This window comes from Engystomops pustulosus, chromosome 4 (assembly GCF_040894005.1).
Source record: "Engystomops pustulosus chromosome 4, aEngPut4.maternal, whole genome shotgun sequence".
NCBI lineage: Eukaryota > Metazoa > Chordata > Amphibia > Anura > Leptodactylidae > Engystomops > Engystomops pustulosus.
In genome coordinates, this window is record NC_092414.1 from 122,180,132 (window position 1) to 122,207,188 (window position 27,057).

The following is a 27,057-nucleotide window of genomic DNA, read 5'->3' on the forward strand; positions in this document are numbered from 1 at the left end:
TCTTTAACTGCCTCTATTTACTGCTCAATAGCTCAAGCGTGATCTGACTTTGTAGTCTTTTTATGGTAAAGCAGGCAAGGTTTAACAAAAAAATAAAAGAATGACTTAAAGTATATGTCATACCATATCTGATGGTGTTGATAGTTTAATGTTGTGGGCTCTCTTCAAAGGAAATGTATCATCAAAATCAAACATGATAAACCAGGGACACTTATTTATAGATCCAGGCACTGTGACTGTGGTTATCTTCTTATATTTGTTATCCATGACTTCTTCCTTCTAAAATATACTTTTATGATTCTTCTAATGAACCTGAAGGACTCTGGGGGTAGAACCAAGGCCCCTCAGTGTTGTAGCTTCACAGGTTGTTACAATGAGGAAAGAAGGTCTCCCCTTCTGCACTTCCTGCTGCTACATTACACAGGCAGAGGGAGGAGCGAGACAGCAGGGGCTTGGGTGAGACATGTTCTGCTCATTGTAAGAGTCTGTGAATCTAAGGGGCACCATGGATAACAAATATAAAAAGATTACCACAGAGACAGTCCCTGGTTAATCATGGGGTATTTTGATTTTCTTTAATGTGAACAAAATGTTCTATATGAAGGAGACAAATGCATTGATCATTGTTTTAATTTTGATTATTGCTTTGACTGGATCAGTAACTGAGCTGTATTTGCTTTGTACTGTAATTGTGACACTGCCTTAGAACTCTACATCACTATATTAAACTATTTAAATTATAGGCACAGTGTTCTAAAATGATGAGTATTAAAAATAATATCCAGTCACATTAAGAAGCACCCTTCTAAAAATGATATTTTGTAGATTTGCCATGCAGTAAAATAACAGAATATACTCAATATTATGGTTTATGCTTTTTGTACAATTGAAATATTTAAAATATAGAATTCATTTTAGTTTTTCCAAAGTAAAAAAAAAACTATTCCCCAACTCTAACAGCTCAGTAACTTCTTAAGTTATCTGAATGTCACAGACCATATGTAAAATTGAATACATTTTTGTTATGGATTTCTGTATGATTTTAATGCCTTATCACAAATGGACCAGTATTGCATGTTTTCCACACAGCAAAATATACACTGAAAATTCAATTCTTCTGGTGGATATCACTTTGAAGTGCAAACCACTATGAACAAATGAGGTGAAGACAATCTAATGATGTACATTATGGGACTTTTGTTGCATCATTCATTTCATTTGCATTGTCATACACTTTAGTTTTGTCCTCTAAAAGATGTGGAATTTCAAGCTGCAATTTTTACTTTCTTGGTTAATGTATGTACTCAAATGGGCCATTTCATATATTCATATTATCAAAGTAAATAAAAATAAATCAATATAATATTACATATTATGTAATTATTAATCAATAGGTGTAGCAATATTTTTCCTTTCTTATGGTAAACTGTTTAATATTGATTCAGCATCTTGCAATAGTATTATATTACTATACTCATAGCTATTATAAGAAGAATGTATATATCTCTATGTATAGATATTTTCTATAATCAATACATTCCAGTAAGTTCTTATTAAAGAACAAAACCAACATGCAATACAAAGACATACAGTACACAGACTCTACAAGAATGGCAAGGGAAGACTCCTACCATCATTAAAGGAATTGTCTGGAGGTTACCCAAAACAAACAGAAAAAACATTCATTTACCAACAGACACATTGCTCACATCACATTTTAGCCACAATTTTAGAGCAGTTCGTGTTAAGAATTCGGAGATCTAACAGGTACAACCATGTAGACCTCTGAGTAAAACAAAAGCAGTATAAGGGAAGAAAACATTGAGATACCAAAAAAAAAACAACAAATGTCTATTTTGGCAAAAAAAAAAAAACTTTTAGCATGGCAATGGCAGATACAGTTTGTACATTTGCACTTTTTTCAATATGATATCTCAAGCCTGCTACTCATCGCAGGAGACTGACTAAGGTTTATTTTTCTGCAATGCATAGTATTTATACCATCCAATCAATATTGTATACAAACCTAATTGTCCATTTACAAGGAAGTAGAACTCAGACCCCATGGATCCACTGAACCAAACTAATAGTAGTGAACGTCCCTATGATGCTATACATTTGATTTGTCAGAAATGTGGAGCTATGAGCTTTACAGATAGTATACAGATAAATGTGAGTACAAGATGTGAATCAGGCTATAACCTTGTATTTATAAACATTCATGTGTCAATTTGGTGAACTATAATAAGTTATATAGTACATAATATTAAACCCACAAATTCAATTTAGCATATTGAGCATTGGGTTTTGAAATACTAAGTAAGTAATTCATCCCTTATCAGATGGATTTTTCTCAGAAATAGTCATATATTTTGCAATGCCATCAAAAAGACTGATTACCCAAGAGCACTGCTGAAAGTGCAAGATAGGCTGATATGTATTTGAAGCAGCGTCTACTTCTTATTACTTTGAGATATAAAACTTTTGACATTTGTCACCTTATATTTCCTGATATTCCTGAACACATGTGTACAACAAGAAAGTCACTTGATGACTTTTCAATATTTAAAAGCGTGTGGGCTAAAAAAAATAGGGTTTTAATTTTCCTTGCTCTGTTCTTTGATTATCTCTCATAGGGTTCAGAGGAAGGGGGTCACATATATGTGCCTATTTCTAGTCTTGATTTTTATACTGGTAATCTCTTCTTGATGGGTGTTGGTTGGGTACAAGGGATTAATACCCATCAGAGAGTTATAGAAATATGTTTAGAGTGGGAAACCTCCCTTAAGTGTCAATTACAGAATGAAGGATCGGAATCTTTGATACAATGTTTGGAAGTTCCCAGAGTTGCAGTCACATGTAGTGTATGAATTGCAACATGAAATGTAATTCAAAGGCTCTAGTGAGGTGCTTGGCCAAATCGCATATGCATTTACACTGAAATACTTGTGATTGGAAACAATCTCCACAAATTTTGCATGTAAACAATGCATAGCATGTGGTTCTCATTCCTGATCGCAAGTGTTTCAGTGTAAATGCAAATGCAACGGACCCAAGCGGCGTTGAATTGTGTTTCAAATCGCAAATCAGTGAACACGACCTAAGAGCTGTGTAACAGTTTTATATCATACTTGATATAAAACTATTCAAATGCACACACACACATATGTATATATATATCCAAATAAAGAAAACGGCAGCACTCCAATATAGTGAAAACAAACGTAGTGTTTATTCCACCTCTAGCAATGTTTCAGCTGTGTTCCCAGCCTTTGTCAATCAATGTGTGTCATGATACATAGAGATATATATTGTCGCAGTGTAGTGACATCATACATTAGGGAAACATCATATAGACATCCAATATATACAATACAGTGTATAATTGAATATATTTTCATCAATCTAAAGATTGATTATCCAATCTTTAAGTGATACAAGTTTAAATACATGATCAAATGATTAGTATTAAAAAAATATGTTTCAATATAAATTACTGTCATAATTCACCTGTGTGGGAACCTCCTCCTGGCCAGGTGCTATATAACAAAACAGATGGTATACACATCTCCACAGCGCAACTGCGCATGTCAGTGAAGTGTAATGGAGAGCAGATACTCTAATGCGCATGTCACGCATGTGAATAAACTACAAAGACGTCTAAGAGCGCCATCTTTGATAAGGATATACCTCAGTAAAATGTAATGGAGAGCTGTCACCCATGCGCATAAGCAACATGAATGTCCGGAAATGCCATCTTGGATAGGGGTTTAGCTCATTGAACAGGACGCATTCTTGCCCATACACTATCAAATAGGGATCTGCGAGAAATATAGAGGAATACCTTATCTACATTCTACTATAAGCGTAAGAGAGTGTTATTGATATTGATAGTACTATCAGAATGTCCAATGGATATATACAGTGTGTTAACTGTGTCCTTATGCTCCACTATAAGGGGTGTAGGGCAACCTCCATCTCTAAATTTTATAGTGAGATCAGCAAAATTCTTTTGGAGATGGGATTCAAGAGAGACAATATGGCAGACCCTAAGAAACTGGCTATACGGTAGTGACCTCATCAGTTTTTAGGGTGATTACTCCTGAATAATCTGTAACATTTCAGGAGTAATCACCCTGTTTGATGTATAATTAGACCTGTTATATACTTAACAGCTATATATATGGTTATATATGTTGGTACATACTGACCACTAGGGCCACTAAGCTTAGTTGTCCACTAGTGGGGGAAGATCCACTCGGCTCACAGTTAGAGATGGGATTATTTCCACTGCAAACCAATGTACCCAGTATAGTGTGACCCACATAGTTCGTGGCAGTTTTTACTTACAGGTACCATATTCTAAAGTATCACAGGTGAATTATGACAGCAATTTATATTGAGACATATTTTTGATCATTTGATCATGTATATAAACTTGTCTCAATTAATTTTCAGGTTGATAAAAATATAATCAATTATCCACTTTATTGTACATATTTGACACTTATGTGATGTTTACCTTATGTATAATGTCACTACACAGCTGAAAGTTGCTAGAGGTCGAATAAACACCACATTTGTTTTCACTATATTGGAGTGCTGCCGTTTTCTGTATTTGGATATTTTGGACTCTGGCTGGTGAAGGCAAAGGACCCATTGCATTTGTTACGGAGGACTATTTTTTTAAATAAACATACTGTACCAGTTACTCCTTTCCATACTATATCCTAAATAAAAGTAGAAAATATTCCATTGCATACTTATTCATGGTAAATTTATTTACCATTTTATGATTCATTTTTGGAATGTTTCCGAAATGTTATCTTTCTGATACAATAAAAAATTATTGTATAAACCAAAATACTGTTGATTAAATTTTCATGCAGCATATTGACATGCGGTCCATTTCTTAACAATAATCATAAGCAATTAAAAATGTGCATGCACATATTTATTAAATGGCACACATACATGTATTAGACATAAAAAACAAAAAGCACAAAATGAATGCACATATTTCACATATAAATACAAAGAAAATTCTATGAAATAAATAAATAAATATATAAAGAAAAAAATATTTAGATTCCACAGCACTTACTAATACTGTGGCTTTTTTTTATATCTCCTTGCTGCTGCTTAGGGCTTGCTAAAGCAAATTGCAAAGCAGACTGTTGCAGGTGCTGACAGCAGCAAGGAGTTTAAAGTATTGCAATGACTATGTGAATTCTAATAAACATTCAGATGATGCACATTGACACCAAAAAATTTAGTATGAATTTAACAGTTCCATACTTTGCTTTCTATGATGATTGATTTTAAACTATACTAGGTATAATTGCTTTAGAGTTTTTACAAATTTGAAAAAAAACCCCTAAATTTATTAATTTTTTAATTATTTAATTATCCTCATTGTTCATTATATTAGAATGCTGATAAATATATAAGGTAAGGTAATAATTCAGCTTTTTACTATGGAACATATATTATTTAAAACACATGTTTAAAGATACACATACAATGAGAATATGTTACATGTACAAGTATAAATAAGGAACAACAACAAAAGAAAAATTAAAACATATTAAAGAAAAATATTCAAATAAATCAGTTTAGAAAACATAAAAGAAAACACAAAGAATCCACAACAGAAAGAGAATGTTTGAAAGTCACAGAATTCATTAATAGCATGCAGAGAAATGAAGGTTTGTGTTGTGATAATGGTATAGAATTCTGATTTCCTGATTACCTTCACTATCAGACATGGCATGCTGAAAGTCATCCATAATGAATGCAATGTCTCGATCATAGCCACGAGTTCTGGATTCTTCTCTCATGTGTTGTTGTACCTCAGGTAAAGAGTGACTAGAGCCAAACTGATCCCTGGTGTCTGCAGAAATTGGTGGCAAAGGTCCAGCAGCAGCTCTTGCCATCCCCATAGGTTGACCGACAGGACTTAATGGACTTTCCTCTTCAGAGTTCTGTGCTACTATTGGAATCCTTCCCCTACTTTGACTAATAGGTAGACTGGATGGTTTTGTTCTTCCGGAAGGTGTTGCATGACTAAATGTCCCCTCTAATGCTTCTGACTCATTCGCTTTCTGTCTTAAAGATGAACTAGATAAATCTCTTTTTATTGACAAATCTAGACCATAGACTGATGATGGTCTTGATGAAGGCCGTGATCGACTACCACTCACGTAGGGCTTATCAACTTCATCTTGCATTGCAGTCCTTATATTTGCATTAAGCGTTGACCCAAGGCTTTGAGCCAAGGCAGGGCCCAAAAATTTTTGTTGGTCTGTAATATTTTTTCTTAAGCCATATGTAATATCATCCTGGAGTAGTCTTACCTTTGATGATATGCTTGGGATTGAAGATGTACTAGAAGAAAGATAACTGGCATAGTCAGGCTCTAGATCTCTACTTTCTTGAATTGGAGAAAACTTTGAAATCTTTGGGTCTATTAAAGATTTTTTATGCTTAGGTTGTTTTTGATACAATATAGCTGGCGGTAGCTGCTTAGCAGCCTGTTTTTCTAGTGTAAGTCTGCTAATGCTATATTTTTCAGTCTTCGGAAAGTGTCTATAGAGACTATCAGAATGATAATAAGGTGAAAAGCCAGCCAGTGGATCTAAATTTTCTGTACCTCTACGAAATTCTTGTTTTATTTGATGTTTGAGAAGCTTTAGCTCATAAGGATCTTCCATTGAGTCTTCATCCCCTTTTCCATATGTATGTAATCTAGAAGAAGTTGACATAGGTCCTAAAAAGTCTGTTACTTCAGGAGCTCTTCGAGAATCTACAGTTCGAAGAAGGTGGTCCGTTTTGGAAAGCTCTTTTTCATGGAGTCCAAATGCAGAGCTTATGGAACCTGAACCTTTAGTAAGTTCCCCAATGTCATCAATTAATACATAATTCCTGGAAGCATGATGTTCTAAATCAGCATAAAAAGAATCTGCAGATATGCTAGACATTGGGCTACTTGCCATGCTACTTTTTTCATCTAAGCCTAAACGTAAGTCCAAAGTACTGTATTTACTGCCAAGATGCGAAACAGAGTAGCTGCTATCAGTAGAGGCAGGTGCAATAATAAGAGGTTGATTTCGTATAACATCATAATGTGATGTTATTTTACAATCTAAATCTAATGCACTTTGTCTTGCTTTTTGCTGTAATAATAATAATTGGGAAGGGTGTTGATAAGCAGATTGACTTGGTGTTGACTGTGGCTGAGGAGTAAATGACATAGTTGGAACAGCTTGAAAAGTTGGTTGAGTTTGATATGATGAAACTTGTTGATGGTAAAGGGATGGTTGGTAATGAGACTGTTGAGAAAATTGTGTTGGAGCTTGAGTAAGCAAAGTAGGGGTCTGATATTGGTACTGTGTGTAAGGGCTTGTCTGAGGTGCAAATGAAGTTTCTGTTTGTGTCTGTGGTGGCAAATAAGGACTATAGTCAGGTTGAGGGGCAGTTTGTGGCCTGTCTAAGCCAAGATGGTTTTCAATTCTAGTTGGCCTTGTATTACTAACTTCACTATCTGACATGTAATCACGCTCTTCAGCAACACCTTGTAGATAAGCTCTTTCTCTCTTTTCTCTCTCTTTCAATAATGCTTCTTTTCTTCTGTTAATTCCCATTTCCAGATATCTAAGTTTTGCATCAATTTCTTTTTCCTCCTCATCTAGTTCAGCTTGTTTCTTGCGCAGTTTGGAAGATTCTCTTTCAACAAGGTCCAATTCTCTATCAATATCCTGAAGAATTTTAGCTCGAGCCATTGTTGTAGTCCTACAAACTCTTCTACGAGAAACAGATCCAACTGAGCTGTATGTAGACTGCAAAACATTCCCAGCTTCTTCTGGTGGAGGGTTTGGAAGGGTTCTTTTAACTTTCTTTTGAGTACCGCTTTGAATTGTTTTGGCCTATGATGCAAAAATAAATGAACAAAAAAAAGCAGATATAAGTGAACTACCTAAGCCCTGAAATAATACATGTCTTTGTACAAAGTTTTTTTTAATTATGATATATACAAAAATGAAATAAAACAATAATTTACATATTACTTTTATAGCACACAAGTTATAAGGGATTTGAAATCTTGTAAAAGAATATTGATTTTTTCTCAAAAATGAATGCATCAATGTGGCTGGCTATCCTTTCTACATTCAGCATTATTAACAGTATTATTTCCAGACATCAGGATTTTTTTGTGCATTTAATGTTAATTAATCCATATATAAATTGAAAAAATGGATATCTATGACAACAACAATGTTCTAATGTATCTATGACAAATGCACTGTTCTCACAGCGAATTCAAAGAGCAAATAGTCTGCAGGGTTGAGCGAAGAAGTAAGAAGAATGAGTGTGGTTAAAGGGGTATTACCAACTGTAAATTTACAATTCATAATTTATCTGCCATGTACTTACATTTCTATAATCCAATTCAAGTAGAATAAAAAATGAATGGAACTTATCCTTGCCTTGAATCTTCAAATTCTGTGTCTATTTAACATAGACATAGACATACTCACAAACATAACAGTAAGGGATGGTAAGGAATGGTATGGACATCCTCCTAGGTAGAATAAACAAACATTTCACATCTTGTGCTCTACTGAAGAGCTGGTAGAAGCATAAGACGCAAAATGTCCGTTGCTCTTTCTAGTGGGATGTCCATACGGTTCCCTTACTGTTATCATGTTTGTGAGTATGTCTAAACACCAAATTTGAAGATTCAAGACAAGGGTGAGTGCCATTCTTTTTTTCTCTACTTGAATTGGTCCTGTAAATCTCATCTCTATGAACAGAGTACAACCCAGTCAGTGTTCAATACCCTATTTGAACAATGACTAAATATACATCCAAGTCCCTAAAAGTATAAAGGTAGTGCGATTCACAGTACTCCATCCTCGTTTTAAAATTCTATATCGGTTATATAAAAAATGATATAACAAAGACAAAGCAGGACTGGCAGTCATTTAACCTAGCATGGATAAAGCTTGAATTGAGTGAGTGCACTCTTTTTTTATTTTTTCCATTTTATCAAAAAAATTACCTCTCTGAACATAATTTCACATAAATGTAGTCATGTGGTCTATTACAAATTTAGGACAGCTGTCCTTCAATATGACCACCACAGATGGAGTGATTGCATACAAAAAAGTAGTTTTTGCATATGAAATGTCTGAGAATGACTGAATGTCCCACAGCCCCTGTAGTATTAAACACTGAATACAGGTGGTTGGGCGCCTGAATAGATAGACAACTATCTTGTATCTAAGGGAAAACATGGCTACATTTCTATTATCTTCACACCGGTATATTTAAACAACATGAAATTGGAAAAAAAATTATGGCAGATAAACTACAGTAAAGTTTTGATAAATGCTTTAAGTATCTACAACAATGTATCTACAAAAGTTATTGTTAAACTTGAATTTAGATTCCATGCTTCCCTATCAATATACTCATGCTACCGATCCAAAAACATTGACAACATAGCTTTATGTCAAAGCGGTTTTCAAGAATTTCAGATAAACAAAATAAATAAATTGTACGCACCCTACTCTGGCTCCCATTTTCTATTATAGGATGATCTACAGTCCACAATTCAGACCAGAAAAGCTAAAAGTCAGAGGACCCACTGCAGCCAATCATGTCCCAAGAACTCTCTGAGGCCGGCGATTGGCCACTTAGGCAGTGCTGGGAGACGAAAGATAGTCATATTGCTAGGACATAGCATCTTCTACAGGGCCCATAATGTTAATGGGTTCATCCCTACTTATCATAGCTGCCATGTCCGCAGTGCTAAAGGGGCCCCCGGGATCAGGAGGCATGGTCGAGTCCCTCTATGCCTCTGCTGCCTGTCCCTAGGCCTGCCTCACCTAGCACATCCACCTCTGTGTCTGTGTGTCTGTGCGGTGGGCCACCCTATCTTCTTGCTGTCTGAGGTAATGTGACGTCACATGACACATCCCGACCGATGTTGAGTGGAGGTCCAGGGCGCCAATTCACAGAGGATACATCTTTTGGTAAGTATATACTTTATATATGTGTGTTTATGGTGTGTATGTGCTGTGTATATATATATATATATATGTTGTATGTGTGTGTTTATGTATATGCTGTATGAGTTTATATGGTATGTATATGATGTATGGCAGTGTTCCCCATCCTTTTTGTATCTGGGGACCGGCTGCACCTAAAAAAGACCAGGGCCAGGTGACACTCTTACCATGGCCATTGGAAAAAAATAGTGTGCCCCATAAATACTCAATATCTAACACCATCCTATATAGTGCCCCTTTTTCTGCAGCCCTCTTTTAATATCTTGATAAGAAGATGGCTACAGAAAAGGTGACATTATAACACCCCTTTGTATAAAGTAACCCCCACACACCTATATTGTCCCCTTTGTCTTTGGACTTTTCACTGAAATGTCCACAGCGGAGCCCCCCAATGCAATGTCCCCAGCAGTGCTCTCCCAAATGCAATGTCCGCAGCAGTTCTCCCACACATGAAATGTCCCTAGCAGAGCCCCTCCACCCAATGAAATGTTCCCAGCAGTGCTCCCCCAGTGAAATGTCCCCAGCAGTGCTCTCCTCACTCAATGACATGTCCCTAGAACAGCCCCCCACCCAATGAAATGTCCCTAGCAAAGCCCCCTACCCAATAACATTTTCCCAGCTCAAGCCCCCTCAACGCAAGTTCCCCAACAGTGCTCCCCTATTAATGAAATTCCTCCAACAGTGCTTCTCAGCCCATAAAATGATATCCCCAGCAGTGCTCCCCCATTAATGAAATGCCCCAAGCAGTTCTTCCTCCCCCCAGCAATGCTTCCCCCCTCCCCAATAAAATGCCCACAGCGGTGGCCCAATAAAATGTTGCCAGCAGTGCTCCCACCCCCATATAATTCCCCCAGCATTGCTCTCCCTGATGAAATACCCTCAGCAGTGCTCCCCCAAACATATTGCCCCCAGCAGTGCCCCCCCAATAAAATGCCCCTAGCAGTGCTCTTCCCCCAATATAATGCCTCAAGCAGTGACCCCCCCCCCAATGAACACATCTGTACCCCCTGTGGGCAGAAGGTAGAGACGTGCCTTTGTCGGAACTTGAGGGGAGAAGAATGTGTACACTAAGTGTATATATTCTGTATGTCTAAGTGTTATATATATACTTTATACTATTAGTAGAGTATATATACTATTTGGGGGTTATTTATCACATGCTTGGTCTTCGGCGTACAATAACCCCGCTGAGCCCCCACGCCTCCGTTTACTGTTACCTTAAACTATATATCAATCATCTTAGCTTCTCCCCATAATACCCACAAATTACCCACTAATGTCATGGTCACAGGTTTATTTTATATACTGTATTAGTGCTACACAGAAATATTGGAGTAATTTGCATGTTTGAGACATATACTGAATTCAAAAAAGACTATTAATACTCATTTTTATTCTATTAATAAACATGTCCTAGTATATTCTGTTTCTCTTGTCATGAAATCAGTCTTGATGTGTGAAAAAGATACCAGAAATAAATGTTACAAATTGTATAACTGATTTGTCCTACAAATGTAGGACATGGCTATGATTCCAAACATGTACAAATATGTTTATTAATAGATTTCAAAAGTTATTTGTTATTGTATTCAATTAATCATTTAATTTGGAAATTGAAATAAAGTGTCATTGGTTTACTCAAAATATGAAGGATACAAAGAAAAAAAATTACTTAGTAGTCATTACTTATTGGCTTCTTAAAAATATGTTAATACAGGACATTTTAAAGGCAGTTTTTCTGTAAACTGTTGAATTCATGATGCACCCAATTTTTTCATTGGTTGATAAATCTGGCACATCTTTCAGTCTGTCCTCAAATTTTACTTGTTATGAATTTTTTTTTCTCTCAAACATTGCAAGCAAAGTATCTCCTAGTGAAAAGGAGTTCTGCCAAGGAAGCAATTGATACTAAATTTAACAATAAATGTTGGGATTTGCCATCCACAATTTAATCAGATTCCATAAGATGAAAAACCTAGTGTGCAGTTCTATTATTTAGATTGAATCTGGAGACCTGTCAAACTGAAGTTTTGTGGCAGAAGTAAATATGGCACAGACTTTTCTTCTTCATTCTTGACAAAACAATTATACTGGATGCATCTGGGTTTGTCCCAAGCTTTATAAAGACAACTCCTAGCAAAGATTAGGGGACATGGCAGCAACATTTAAGCCCACTAAATTAACATCCTTAGTTAGGGTATTGTTCCATTTTTAGCAAGGAACAAGCCCTCATAAGCTCTGTAAATGAAAAAAAATGTATTTTTTTAGTATATGTGCTGCTGAAACTACGGTATATAGATTGTATTTTTCATAATGACTGAAGTGACTGTTGCCATGTTTATCCTTTTGCTATGAGCTCTTCAAACATCTAATCACCAGTATAATAAATATTGATACCATACTAATCTTATATTGGTGACAAAGTAATAAATCTAAAAATTCAGGAATACCTTCATAATCATAAAAAACACCAACACTTTAATTTCAAATGTATCTATTTTAACATATATAATAAAAATTAGTTCTTACTGAGTATCCATCTGAGTATTGGAACTGTGTTCTAGCAATGTCTTCTGCAGTTGGACTTAAGGGTTTTGGATCTGACATAGACCGCTGCATGACCTTCCCGGATTTTGGGCTTGGTGGTGGAATCTGCACAATATCAGCATGTGGCTTGTGAGTGTCAATATCATCCACGAGGGTCTTATCATAGGGTACAAAAGCAGATTCTAGAGCTTTACTTGGTGAAACTGGTGAAATTGGTGAATAAAGAACTTTAGGACTCTTAGGAGGAGAAGGTGCAACCTGCAGTGATGAATCAGCCCGAAGGTGAGAAGAATAACCTATTTCTAAAGGTGTTGGACGTCTTTTATCTTTTTGTAATGCATCATTAAGATATTGTGGGCTCTGTACATCAGAATCAGTTTCTGTTTGGCACCCCAAGCTATCTCCTTTATAGCTCTTTTCTGGAGCAGAAATATGCTTAATTATTTCTACCTTTGAATCAACTTTTGCCCTTATTGATGGTGTTCTTATGGTTCCAAGTGGTTCCGTTTGTACTGAAATTTCTGCCACAGTTTGCACAGCTATACTAGATACTTTGGAAAAAGGTCTCGATTTCTCAGCATCAGGGTTTGCATCAGTGTATTTTCCTGAACGTGATCTTCTTCTTGACCTTGTCGGAATATCCCACTCATCTTGATCTTCATCATCAGTCTGGACACTTGTATCAACACCTTTTTTTGACTTTCTCCTTCTTCCAGTATATCTGTTATCATTTCCATCTTCATCATCAGTTTGGACTCCACTATCAACAATTAGTTTGTAAGATCTTGGTTCTTCTTGCAAATTTCCATCAATTTCATCATACATACCACTGAGCCTAGGCATGGAACTTCTTTTTTTGAGCTGTCTTTCATCATTAACATCCATATCTTTTAGAGATAATTCTGAAACAGAATTAAATATCCCCGGTCTTGAAATATATTGTTGAACATTATCTGACTGTACAGCATACCATGGATCACCTGGTGTAATTTCAATTCCTGAAACTGCTGCTGATGTAGTTGCAGTATGATCACCAGTCCAGAACTGTCCTTCTTCTGGAGCTACATATTGACCTTCTAAAATTACTTGCTCAGAAGTAGTTTGAGGTGGCATATTTTCCGAGTCATAGCCATATTGGTAGATTTGTCGCATTTTTTGCTCCTCTAACTGTTGATGAAGTTGCTGCTGAAGTTGCTGAATTTGCTCAAGATGCAGCTGCTGTTGAGCTAATGTTTCCTGCCTCATCATGAACTGGGCCTGCCTCTCCTCCTCCTGTTGATAAAGTAGGTGCTGCTTCATTGACTGTAATTCTTCAAGTTTTTTCTGAACCATAAATGTTTCTTGCTCTCTAAATCTTTGAATTTCTTGACGTTCCCATTCAAGCTCCTCAGCTAATCGCTGTTGTTTCAGTTTCTCCAGCTCTAGAAGCTCTCGCTGTAAATGAAGGTGTTGTTGCTTACCATCATCAGATGGCATTATAAAAGATGACTCATCTTCACCAATTTCGGAAAAAGTCTCTGATTCTGATGTAAAAATGGAAACAAGATCACTTTGTGTACTTGCTGCAATATCCTCAGGAAAATTTTGCAAACTAGTATCAATCACAGACATTACATCGGTAACATCTCCCACCGATGATGTTAATATGCTATATGTTCTAGGTAGTGGCTGAGTTTGATTTAAGCTTGACAATGAACTAACTGTGTCTGTTGTAATAAAGGTAGATAAATCTTTTACTGATGTACTGAAGATAGAGCCAGGTTGTGTCGTAATGGCAAACGTTGAAGGAATCGGACTGGTAACAGATGAATAAACAACGCCATTGGATGACCGTAAAACACTTCCCATGCCATATGGTGGGGCTACAGTAGCAGTCATACGTGCTTGAGAATACTGGGGGGCACTTATTCCAAGACCAGAAATGACTTGTCGTGTCTCTGGGTAAGAACCTGTAGTCTTGGTTTGGTAATCCAAAGCCTCACCTGAAAGTATAGGGGTAAAGTTATAGTCCATTTCCTAAAAACATTGAGTTTTGGTGGTTTGGTGAGCCATCCAATTTCGATGAAATACATGTTTAGAATTGCATGCAAATCTCCAGGATAATGATTATTTGGGCAAAAAGCTAAATTAAATTTGGAACATGCAGACACATGCATGTGAGCCACACAAACAAATAATGATACAAAAAAGAAAATAAAATACACCAGTAATCAAAAATATTTTGCGACAATGTGCCAAAAAAAATAAAACGAAATTAAAAAAAATATATTACCCAGAAATGAGATGAGGAACACTGTAATCACATTTCACAGAAAGATTTGCTGGCACATCATACTGACCTGAAGTCATTTTCCCAGATGTAAGGTCTACAGCAACATCAGCTATTCCAACTGGGTAATCAAAAGTATTTTTGCTTTTATACAAAAAGAGTCCTGCTTCAGCTAAATTTGTATCAGACATAGAAGGTTTCATACCGCCAACACCTCGAAAACCAGAAATTCCAGTACGATCATATTGATAATGGTCATCTCTATATCCAAAACGGTCTTCAGGTAAAGTAGTGGATGGTTGCTGTGAAATGCAACTTCTTCCAAAAGGCAATTTGTATACCACATCACAACACACAGCTCTTCGACCTGCAGTTAGGTCCACAGGTTTATCATCTTCAATTATTTCAGTGACAATGGCTGACGAAGTGTCATCCACAGTTACCATTGTTTTTAGGAATTTTGTTGTGCTAAGATCCACTACTCCACTGTCTACTGATTCTTGAGAAGTAGAAATATCAGTAGAGCCATTTGTAACACTAATGGAAGAAACTGGTAAAGGTTTTGTTGTGGATCCAGATACTGAGTGTGTTGTAACACCCAATGATAAGTTAATTGGCACTTCTACATTCACAGGATACTTCCCATTTTCCTCTTCATATTGTTTAGAAGTTGTCAATTTTAAGGGTTCCTTCATTGAATTTCCTAAATCAACAAGACTCTCCAAACTTGTTGTATAACTTACAGTTGTTGAGCAAGTCACGACTGTAATGGATTCAGTAACCAGTAACATAGATGAAATTACTGGCGATACAGTACTAAGGTTTACAATAGCAGGTTGCACAGCGCTTATTGGTCGATTCATTGAAATAAGAACAGTAGACTGACGTTTTCCTTCAGTTGTTGTGGAGGAGAGGTCCATACAGCTATCAGTTTCAAAATCTTTAACATTATGGTCAATCTTGTTCAAGGTGCGCAGGTCTATTATGTCGTTAGATTCAGTGGATCTCCCAACCTGTGTTAACTGAGTTTGAGCTGTTACTATTCTTTCAGTTGGAAAGACTTCTGCCATGCTAGTGAATTCAGAGACTGTGCTTTGAGGTAAGGGAACAGTAATCTTGGTATCTTCTGCAGTCATTTTTGATAGACCTTGCAGATGGACTGATGGTTGACCTACTGTAGCTTTTTTATTTACACTAAAAGGTGTGGTAGAAAACACTGTTTGTGTAATTTGTGGAACCTGATCATGGACAGATGTTTGTAGAGGCCAACATGTTGTTGTGTGAGATTCATTTTCAGTTGGTGTACCCGGTTCAGATGGCAAAGTAATAACCACATATGTTTCTTGAGATGGCTTGGTTAATCTTGGTGAGGACTTATTAGAATGAGGAGAAAGAGGTGATGTTGGAGAAGGTAACTGATATTCTGTCGATGAAACTAAATGTAAGCTCATACTTGTTTGCACTGAATGTGCTGGTGTTTTTTGTTGTGCTTCTGTTCTCTTTTGCATAGCAACTGGAGATTCACTAGCCACTGGTTTTGCTACTTTCTGAGGTTTTGAACACTCAGGTGTTTTATGACTAAATACCAATCCAGCTGGAATAGAAGATGGCTTTGGAGGGACAGGTGGAGGAGGAGCATGAGGCCTAGCGGTAGGAGCTGAACTAGTTTTTGATGGGGAACCTTCCTGAACTCCTTCTTTTTTGTATACTGTGGGAGGTTTTGGTTTTGTTGTTGGAATTTTGGGTGCTGGCCTCTTTTTTGAACTTAATGCAGGCTTTGGGGTTGCTGCAGGAGGTAATGGTGGTGGCGGTGGTGGAGGGGGTGGAGGAAGAACTGAAGTTTGAGTTGTTACAGTATCAGTAGGACTTTTAAAGAGAGACATTACTTTTGATTTGACTGATGGAACCGATGATATGACTGATTGCAAATTAGAGGAAGTGCTTGTTTCCTGTACAACTGCTGTAAAAGTCTGAGCCTGATTTTTGGGCATTATGTATTCTGTGGTCATTGATGGAACATGATTAACAAGTGACCCAGCAATAGCATTTGATGCATCCTTTGGATATCCTTTGCTGTCACCTTCTAATAGTGGGTCAGTATCATGTTCTGTTGCCATAGTATACACTTCAGAAAAATTTTGTATAGTTTGGGCACTTGTAGTTTGAGCAATATCAGGTACAGAAATAATAACATGATCAGTAGTAGATGCATCAGCAGCTAAACTTGGTGCTGATGTTTGACTAAGCTGAATGTCACTTTGTGATAGAATAGAACCAGATTTGAAACCGCTCTCAGCATTTGATGTATTTTCACTAGAGCCATCATTTTTGGATACATCAGTGCTTTTGGAAACAGAATAATCAGAAGCTTTTTCTATACTATAATCAACAACCACATCATCTTCAGGTTCTTCTGCAGTAAAATGTTGAGTTATTTTAACATCAGGAATAGACATTGAGTTAAGAGATGATGAGTCTATAGAAGCAGTAAGTATAATATTTTCAGTTTTGAATGAATTTTCATTGGAAGATGTGCGTGCAGGTTTCATATTGAAACCATTTCTATGTTGAGTAGGACTGGATCCTGGTGTAAGCTGCATGTCCTGACTTGTAATAATATCATAAAATTCAGTAGTAGGATCATGGCATTGCCTGTCGTCTGTGTTATCTAAAATAATTATTTCATGGCTTTCTGGGACAATGTAAGAACTTGAAACAATGTCTTCTTGAGGCACCATGGAATGGAATGTTCCTGCTTTGAAGCATTTGGTGTCTATACTTGCAATAGTCTGAGATACACTGGTGTGACCTTCATCAGCAGAATGTTTTTTTACTTCCTGTAATTGCTGGTCAAACAAATGATGTTGACCACTTATTATGTTAGCATCTAAGCTTTCCTCATAATTCTCTTCAATGAGGGATTCATAAATATAATCTTCGATCAACATCCCCCCATATAAAGGCTCCTTTTCAAAGACGTCTTCTTTCTCCTTTTCACTGTGATATAATTTTGCTTTACATAAAATATCTTCATAAGCTTCCTCAGCGCTCCTTAGAGTCTGCTGTCCAGTTTTCTTCTCTGGTACAGGAATATTAGGGGATACCTCAGTAGGCGAAAATAGAGATACTGATGTTGGTAGTTTATAAACCTTTTGAACTTCTATTATCTTCTCAGGACTAATTTCAAATCCTTCTGGTTCAGACTCTATGCTAGGAGAATACTCTGAACATGAAGATCTATGAAGTTCCTCCATTTCAGCTGCTTGACGCAATTCCTCTGTTGGAGACGCATCTTCAATAGGAGATAAATTACTCGGAGGTGTTTTAGGTCTTTCTCTTCTTCTCTGTGCTCTTAATTCATCTTTATCTTTTTTAGATTTTTTACTAGAACTTTTTCTTTGCTGCTGTTGTTGCTCCAGTTCTCTTTGCTTTTCTTGTTCTTTCAAAAGTTCCTCCTCTTCTCTTAATTCTTCCTCTTCAGAAGAATCTTCTATAGTGGGTAGAACTTGCCCATGAGATCGATGTCTGGCTTTTCTCTGCTGTTTACTTTCTCCGGACATCTTTTTGTGGCTTGGGCTACTGTCACTGTCTTCATCCAGGGATGAAACTGAAGTTGGCGAGGTGCCTGGAGTAAAACTTGAAGCATGGAGACTTGATGATCTTTCTTCACGTGACCTGTCTTCTGGAGAATCTGTTAAGCTTTCCATCTCCAACTCTGGTTCCTCATCATAATATAATACAGTAGGCTGTTTACTAGATTCTTCAGTGTAGGTATTAGACATTGTGCTATTTAGCTCTATAGTTTTAAATCTTCTGAGGCCCCCACCGGCACTAACTGACAGCTCTTCATTTTCTTGGCTCTTTGTTTCTCTAAATTTTGTCTCAGGGCCTTGATCATACGTTTCCTCATCTTCATCTTCTTCATCATCATCATGCCAGGAATGTCGTCTGATTCCATCCTCATCATAGCTTGCACTGCTTTTTTTAGTTAATCTCTTGCACTTTGCTGGTACTGGCTTTGATTTTGTTTCCTTATTTTGATTTTCAGTTGCACTTATTTCCTTTAATTTTGTTCTAATAAATTCCTCATCTTCAGAGCCGGAGGCATCTTCATCAGCACTCATTTCAATAATCTGTTTTCTGATAAAATCTTCATCATCTCCAGATCCTTGGCTATCATCATGTTTAAAGTCATCACTACTTGATGATCCATTGCTAGTTCTTCTTTTCCGCTGTGGAACTGGTGAATTTTCACTTTCACTACTGTCATCAAGTGAATCCTGTCTTTTGCGTATAGTTATATCTTTTAATGTGCTTATTCCCTCCTTTTTGACTTTTCGAGATGGAAATACCCTTTTGCCATTCTCATCTAGTGTCTCTTCTTCCTCTTCTTGCATGTCATCAAGCTCTTCCTCTGAGCTGTAGGATTCTGGTGTTATTGGCAATATCTTAGTCCTATTTCTGTCTTGAGTCTGTCCAGCAAATTTTCCATACAGATCATTACCTTTTCTTAGCTTTTCATCAGCAAGAACACTTGTCTGTGCTTCTAAGATTGATAAAACTGTACTTTCCAACTTAGCTAAATCCGAAGGACTAGAAGGACTGCTTTCATGTGAAAGAGATTCTTTTTTTAATGATTCTTTATTCACATCTTTTTCATCACTTGGTATAAGACTTGGAATTTCTCCCAGTGAACCAGATATACCATCAGATGAATAACCTGTATCACTTAGTCCTTGTGGGCTTTTTTGCTGCTGAGAATTTGATGTATCAGATTTGTCATCTTCCTTCTCCTACAAAACAGAAAGTGAAAATTATTAACAAACAATAAAAGAAATAAAAAAACTTCACATACACTTTTGCCTTATTATGATAGATATTACAACTAAAAATACACAAAAACACAACTAAAACAAGATCAAACTCTGGATGTCCCCCTTGCTATACATTACCGTTCTGAGTAGAATTTAATTAATTGATGTTAAATAAACATAAAAAAATTCTAATCCACATAATTTGTAAGGTTATTTAAATGAACAAAATATTTTTTTTGCCACCCATAAAGCGATTAAAAGGTTGCTAATTTACGACACTGTTGTGTGTTTTACCTATGTCTAAAGATTTTCAGTGTCCCAGTATATTGTACAGAATATTATAAGTAATTTTTTGCCTAAAACCAGCCTCATGGCCTTCTAAACAGGAAAAAAATATTTAAAAGGCAATGAGAAAATTGTGGCATTAAAGGATATCTGATTTATTTGTTGATTTATTTTTTAAGTCTCAAAAAGAAATCTGAAAAAAAAAAACATTTAACAAAAGGAAAAAGTGAGATTGATAAATTACCAAAGAAGCAGACAGAAAAAAGATAACAAACAGAGATAAGATAAATGACCCCCTATGACATTTTTTATGCTTCCATGAGACTGTAAAATATATGGGAAATAGATAGACAGCATATGAGCTTTGTTGAAATCTTTAGGCCATTAAAACATCATGTAAGCAAACCAGAGCTAAAACATATTTCATGTGCAACAAATAGCTATATAAATCAGCACACCAAAAATATGTAATCCATAATGGATGCGAATTGGTGACAATCATAGCAATGAGGAAGGACGCAGGGTGCGCTTGAAACGCGTTGCTGATTCACGCTGATTTTTTTTAAGCTGTTTTATGTGGGAACTGGAAATTTGTGACTATGGTCCTGAAATAAAAGCATGAAGTTTTATCGGGTTCAGAGTGTCCTGTTTGATGGATCGCAACAAGTTTGAAATTCGAGTGACAATCATAGCAAGCCTGTACTTCTATAAAAAATGGAAATCATCAAAATAATTAGCCATCTGAGAGCAGTGGAAACATATAAGAAAATGCTTTACAAACAAGAGTTTAATTTGACCCTTCTTTCAATACAACACTGCAAAAATACTGTACTAATAGAAAAATATACCTACAGTGCTTACATTTATATTATATTTACATTATTATAATTGTGACATAGCATCTACTCTTGGTCTCAAAATTGGTAATTTGGACAGTCTGAAATTATAAGTCATTTTAGTGAGTACAAATGCCTATAGAAGTCACTTACTTAGTAAATAGAGTAAGTCTGTTTATGATTTATTCTCAGTAAGACTGAGCTGTTTTGTGAAGACCTTAGAGTTTCCTTAAAGAACATTAGTGAAAAAAAAAGAAAATAAGCACAAGCTCTATGCATCTAAAGCATCACTGTCTGTAAATGAAAGGAGTTTGGCACAACTTTTAACCTACCAGAACATGGTCGTCCACCTAAACTGAAAGCCCATACAAGGAAATCACTCCTTCACACTGTGGAGGAACTGCAGAGATCCACAGCTCAGGTGGGAGAACTTATGTTTGTGTACTCCACAAATCTGCTATTTATGAAAGAGTGGAAAGAAGAAAGCATATTGGTGGCAGCATCATGGGGATGATTGGGTCCTGCAGGTACAGCTAGCAGGTGAGAGTTGATGGGAGATGCATGAAGATAAATAGAGAGAAATTTTGGAGGAAAACTTTCAGACTAGGGCACAAGTTCACTTTTACAGTAGGACAATGACCCTAATCAAACATCCAAAGCTATAATTGAATTGTTTAATAAAAACATATTCATGCGTTAAAATTGCCCATTCAGAAGCACTTTCAAAATGCCATTGAGAATTTGTATCTCATCTTGAAAACTGCTGCTCACAAACAGTCTCCAACCAACTTAACTAAGCGAAAGCTATTTTGCAATGAAGAATCTAGGAAAAATCCATAATCCTCTAGATGTAGAAAGCTGGTTGAAACATGCCCCAGCAGATTGGAGCTATCACTGCAGATAATAAGAATTATTCTCACAGTTAATTTGGTTTCGTTAGTCGGCCCCAACTGGAGGATGACCCTTGACCTCTGTAGGGACAGGAAGCAGAGCGGTTAAATGCCCCACCCCTGCATCCACACTCCATCGGCTACCAAATAACTAAACTGCCGTGGATGCCACCCATTTTATTGTATGTTATGATCACACACATAGCAAAATAGGCAACAATAAGATTTTTATGACATATGCTAGTCTAAGATAGGGAGGTATATATATATGGGACGTCATAGTGGACTAATGGAAACCAAATTAACGGTGAGAATAATTCTCATTTTCCATAGCGGCCCCAACTGGAGATGTATCAGATAATATATTTCTAGGGGAGAGCAACTGCTTTAAGACCTTTCTTCCAAAGGCCTGATCCCTAGCACTCTGAATATCTAATCTATAGTGCTTAGCAAATGTTAACTGACTAGATCAGGTGGCTGCTTTACACATTTCATCCAAGGAGGCATCCCTTTTTTCGGCTCATGAGGCTGCCATTCCCCTAGTTGAGTGGGCCTGAACAGTTCCTGGAATGTCCATATCATTAGAAACATCAGCCTCTTTGATGGTGGCCCGAATACATCGGGCAATGGTTGCTTTAGAGGCTTTTTTGCATCTCTTTTTCCCCTTGAACTGTAGGAGGATATCGGCATCTTTCCTGCAAAGCTTGGTGATGTGTAAGGGCTCTCTCTCATGTCTAGTGCATGCCATGCAGATTCTTTGGTGTTTTTTGGGTTCTAGCAATAAGAAGGTAGAATAATCTCCTGATTACGAACGAAGCTTGAGGAAACCTTTGGATTAAAGGGTTTGTCGAGTGTTGAGATATTTCTATCATCATATATTTTAAGAGTTCCTTGATGGAGAGGACTTGGATTTCTCATAGCCTCCTAGCTGAGGTTATGTCTATAAGAAAGGTTAACTTAAGAGTTAATTCTCTATCTTTTACATTTTCTATGGGTTCAAAAGGGAGACTTGTAAGGTCATTTAGGATCAACGGTAGATCCCAGTTTGGAACATTTTGTTTAACATGTGGTCTTAATCTAGAGGTGGCTTTGACAAACCTCTGAATCCATCTATGATTTGCCGGTGAGGTGTTGAAAAAGGCACTAAGAGCCAATATCTGGACTTTGAGAGAAATTGTTTTTAAGCCTTTATCAAATCCAGCCTGCAAAAAGTCCAGTACCTGCAAAATGTTAGGAGACAACTGATTAGGAGGGAATAAACCACAGAGAGACACAATTATTTTCCCATATTCTGGAATAAATTTTATGAGTGACTGGTTTTCGGCTTGCTGTCATTGTAGATATTATGTCATCTGATAAGCCAAGAGATTAACAGCATCCTTTCAGGATCCATACAGAGATCTGTAGAGCCTGTGGATTGGTATGGTATACTGGACCATGAAATAGAAGATTGGACGAGGAGGAAGCAGAATGTGTTCTGCCAATGCCATCTTCCTTAACCATGGAAACCAATTCTTTTTTCAACCACCATGGTACAATGAGGATCACCTTTGCATGATCCCCTGAAATTTTTTGGTCACTTTTGCTATGAGCGGAATAGGAGGGAATGCATACATTAGTGGCTAACATCAAGACTGGCAGAAAGCATCTCTTTGGTTGATGGAGACTGCTGGGTCTAGAGAAAAAAAATGAGATACTTTTACAGTCTTGCTGGAGGCAAATAGGTTTACTGTCAGAAGTCCCCATTTGTGTGTCATTTAGACACCACTCGTTCTGGTCTATTATCTGTCGACTGAGGTAGTCTACTACCTGGTTCTCTTCTCCCTTCATGTGAGTGGCTGAGAGTGAACAAACATTGTTTTCTACCCAGAAAAATATCCTTTCCAAAAGACTCAGAAGATTGGGGTTCTTTGTGCCCCCCCCCCCCCCACTGGTGGTGGAGATATGCCTCCGTGGTGATATTGTCTGAGTAAATTCTGATATGCTGGTCTTTCAATTGTAAGGTACTGATTTTTAAGATCTCTAGCACCGCTCTTATCTCTCAGTAATTTGAGGATCGAGCTTTGATTGACTTTGACCACTGTCCCTGGACAGGATGTCCTGCCACATTCGCTCCCCAGCCTGACTGACTAGCATCTGTCTGAATAATTAGAACTGGAAAAGGGTGCCAGGATATCCCTTTTCCTAGGCTTCTCGGATTCAACCACCAGTCAATGGATTTTCTGACTAATACTGGTATTTCTACCCTTTGATTTAGGTGAAAAGGGTTTTTGTCCCAGGAGGTTAATATCCAATTTTGCAGAGTTATTTTATGGCTTTAACTCCAACATACACACTTGATACATATTGTCATTAGTCCAAGGATTTTCATTGCTTCTCTTATAGTGCAGTATTTCTTTTTTTTTAAATTCTACTATTTGTTGGTTTAGACTGGTTTAGTTCCTTTTTGCTAGTGTAAGAAAAGACATTTGTTGTATGGAGTCTAACAAGACCCCTTCGTACTTGGAGTTAGATTGGATTTCTCCATATTTACTATCCACCCTAATTGTTGAAGAGTTACTAGGGTGAAGAGCCTGTGTTATATTAACTCCTGTCTTGAGCTGGCAACCATTATTGTCCCTTTTGTTCTCAGAAATGCCACCACTTTGATAATAATTTTTTAATAAGTTCTTGGAGCCAAAGGGGAGGGTCTGAGATGGTTGTTTGGTTAAGATAAATTCCTTGGGAGGAAGAGAGGTTAGTTCTATTGTGTAGCTATCTTGAAGAATAGACAGGATTCAAGGATTTGTTGTGATCTAGGTTGACTGAATTTTTGCTATCCTCCTCCCACTCTGGCATCATTGTTTTCTGTAGGGTTGGACAGAATTGCTGGCACTAAGGAGAAATCCTCTTCCTTTACCGCCTTTTGGATATCTCCACTGTCTTTTCTTACCTTTTCCTCTATAAAAATGTCTCTTATCCTTAAGGTCCCAAAAGGGCTGCTTCCTCTGGCTGATTTTGAATTCTGGAAACCCTTTTTTCTTATCGACTGATTTCTCTAAGATTGTATCTAACTCTCGCCCAAATACATATTCCCATTCGAAGGGGATGCCACACAGTTTGGATTTGATCTAAAGTCCCTGCTCCATTGCTGAAGCCTGAGTGATCTCAGTCCCAACTATCAGAGATGAGGAGAGATCTTATCTCTACTCCCTGCCCTATGTAGGGACAGGAAACCTCTGGTGTGTGGATGCAGGGGTGGGGCATTTAACCTCTCTGGTTCCTCTCCCTTCAGAGGTCAAGGGTTAACCTCCAATTGGGGCCATCATGGGGGATGCTATGCAAAAAGGTGATCCCAAAAAGTAGTTTTGCGCTTAAAAAGCCCCACTCAACTTATGCTTAAGTATATAAAAATAAAAAAGTACTTACCTCCCGCTGTTCATTTGAAATAAATAAATAAATAAAAAATTCTCCATATTTAAGGTTCTGAATTCTCCAGGCAGAGTCAAAGTACCCAAATAACTTTGTAAGTTACATTTCCCAAATATCTGCTTTATATTGGCATGGCTTTTTTTTACATCCTCTCATTTTTCTAGGTTGTTAGGAGGTTTAATTTTTTTATGAAAGTCATCAAAACATATATTTATAGGGAACTATACAGCTTTAATAGGCCTTTGATAGGCCTAAATAATAGTAAGACCATGTAAATTACCCCATTATAGAAACTACACCCCTCAACATAAAAAAACAACTTTAAGAAGTTTGGTAACCCTAGGTAGGTATTTCACAGAGGTTAAAACAAAATGGAGGTGGAATTTACAAACTGTAACTACAAACTTTATCGACTATTGCAATCCCAACTGTTACTATAGGAGCACAGTTTTCACACACTGCCAAACTCACACAATGATCGCAAGGGCTCAGCTTCTGAGCCCAGGCAATCACCATGACCCAATTGAACATCAAGGTGGTGGAACGACCCGCATCCAATGACATACAATTACTAAGGGAAGGGGTTAATAGTCAGAATTAATACAAAGACACACTGAAGCAGATGAAGAGATTTTTTTCCCAAAAATAAGGCAAGGTCTTATATTATTTTTTGCTCTGAAAAAAATGGGTTGGGGCCGACTTTTAGGGGATGTCTTATTTTATTTATTTATTTTCCATGAACAAAAATCCACATTTATTCTTGAATAAAACAATCAACATTTATTCAAATACAATAATGGCATCATATTTTGGAACATCCTCAAAAACTTTGCACACCCTGAATTCTATTATTAATTTCTTTGAGAGTCTATTGTGTTTTAAATAATTAGCTCCAATTACTTTTGCCTTTCAAGGGCACTTTTTTTTATGAGGCACTCTTGTCCACATATCTGCTTGTAGCACATTGCATTTGTCCACTCCCCCTGCTTCTTCTCCATTCTGCCTTTGGCAAACAGGTATATCTTCTTTACTATGGCACCTAGAAATACTGTTCTGGTGTCATTTTAAAGCTGCTTGTCTCCCATTAAATATCTCTCTGTATAAGGACTGTGTGCCACAGTCATGGAGATATCCAGTACTAACGTTACAGTCATGAGTGGGAGCTGTAAAGGAAAATTATACTTCCTTAACTTTAACAGTGCATATCTCTGGTTCTGTGGTACCTAGAAACACATCCTATGTAACATTGAAGGGAAAATTTGCCTCCTTCAAATGTCATCAGAACTGGGTAGAGTTATTTTTCAGCCCTACTCAGCCCTACTCTGAAAATCCTAAAAAGACCTTATTTTTGGAGAAACAAGGTAAACATGATACAAGTAGCAAATACTTAACTACTTATACAGTATAAAAGAACTTAAAGTATGATAAACTGCTGATTTTGGCATAACTATAAAATGATACTATGTAATTGCTTGAGATAATGAGCTTCATGATGTTGTAGAAGCTAAATCAAAGTAACATTATAGTGGCCCATAATTAGACGTTATTAAAAAACACATAATGCAGTGAAGCAATTTTTTTGCAAACTATTTTGTTATGTTTGCAGCAGGGCCACAGGAGGCATGGCTACGAAGCATATTTAGGTTCTGTAAAGTTTTCTACTGATCTAGTCAATGATGGCACAAGGGGTGATCTAACACTATGTTGTCTTTTTTCATTTGCTACTTTCAGAGACTTAGTTGAGAGTGGGACAAATAAGTCTGTACTGGGATAAATAAGTCTCAACAGGGACAAATATGTCTCAACTGTAACTAATAAGTTTTAACTGGGACACATAAGTCTCATAAGTAGTAAAAGAAACCAGACAATGTAGCACATGTATCACAGCTTTTTGGCTGCAACTCAAGTTTTCTGACATTAGCCTACTTAATC

At 36.9% G+C, this 27,057-nt stretch overlaps 1 protein-coding gene across 5 annotated transcripts in view; it reads right to left on the bottom strand.

The window, feature by feature from the left end:
- The window catches only part of PCLO (piccolo presynaptic cytomatrix protein), a 194,243-nt gene that overhangs the window by 42,938 nt on the left and 124,248 nt on the right, over nucleotides 1-27,057 (bottom strand). For 3 of the 5 annotated variants that reach the window (XM_072147278.1, XM_072147281.1, XM_072147277.1), the window contains exons 5-8: nucleotides 14,960-19,682; nucleotides 12,603-14,602; nucleotides 5,753-7,925; nucleotides 1,632-1,649 (exon numbers count right to left, since the gene is read on the bottom strand). In XM_072147278.1, the coding sequence (XP_072003379.1) occupies nucleotides 1,632-1,649; nucleotides 5,753-7,925; nucleotides 12,603-14,602; nucleotides 14,960-19,682 (8,914 nt within the window). The remainder of the gene's footprint in view (nucleotides 1-1,631; nucleotides 1,650-5,752; nucleotides 7,926-12,602; nucleotides 14,603-14,959; nucleotides 19,683-27,057) is intronic. The other 2 variants (XM_072147282.1, XM_072147280.1) reach the window with 1 other exon arrangement.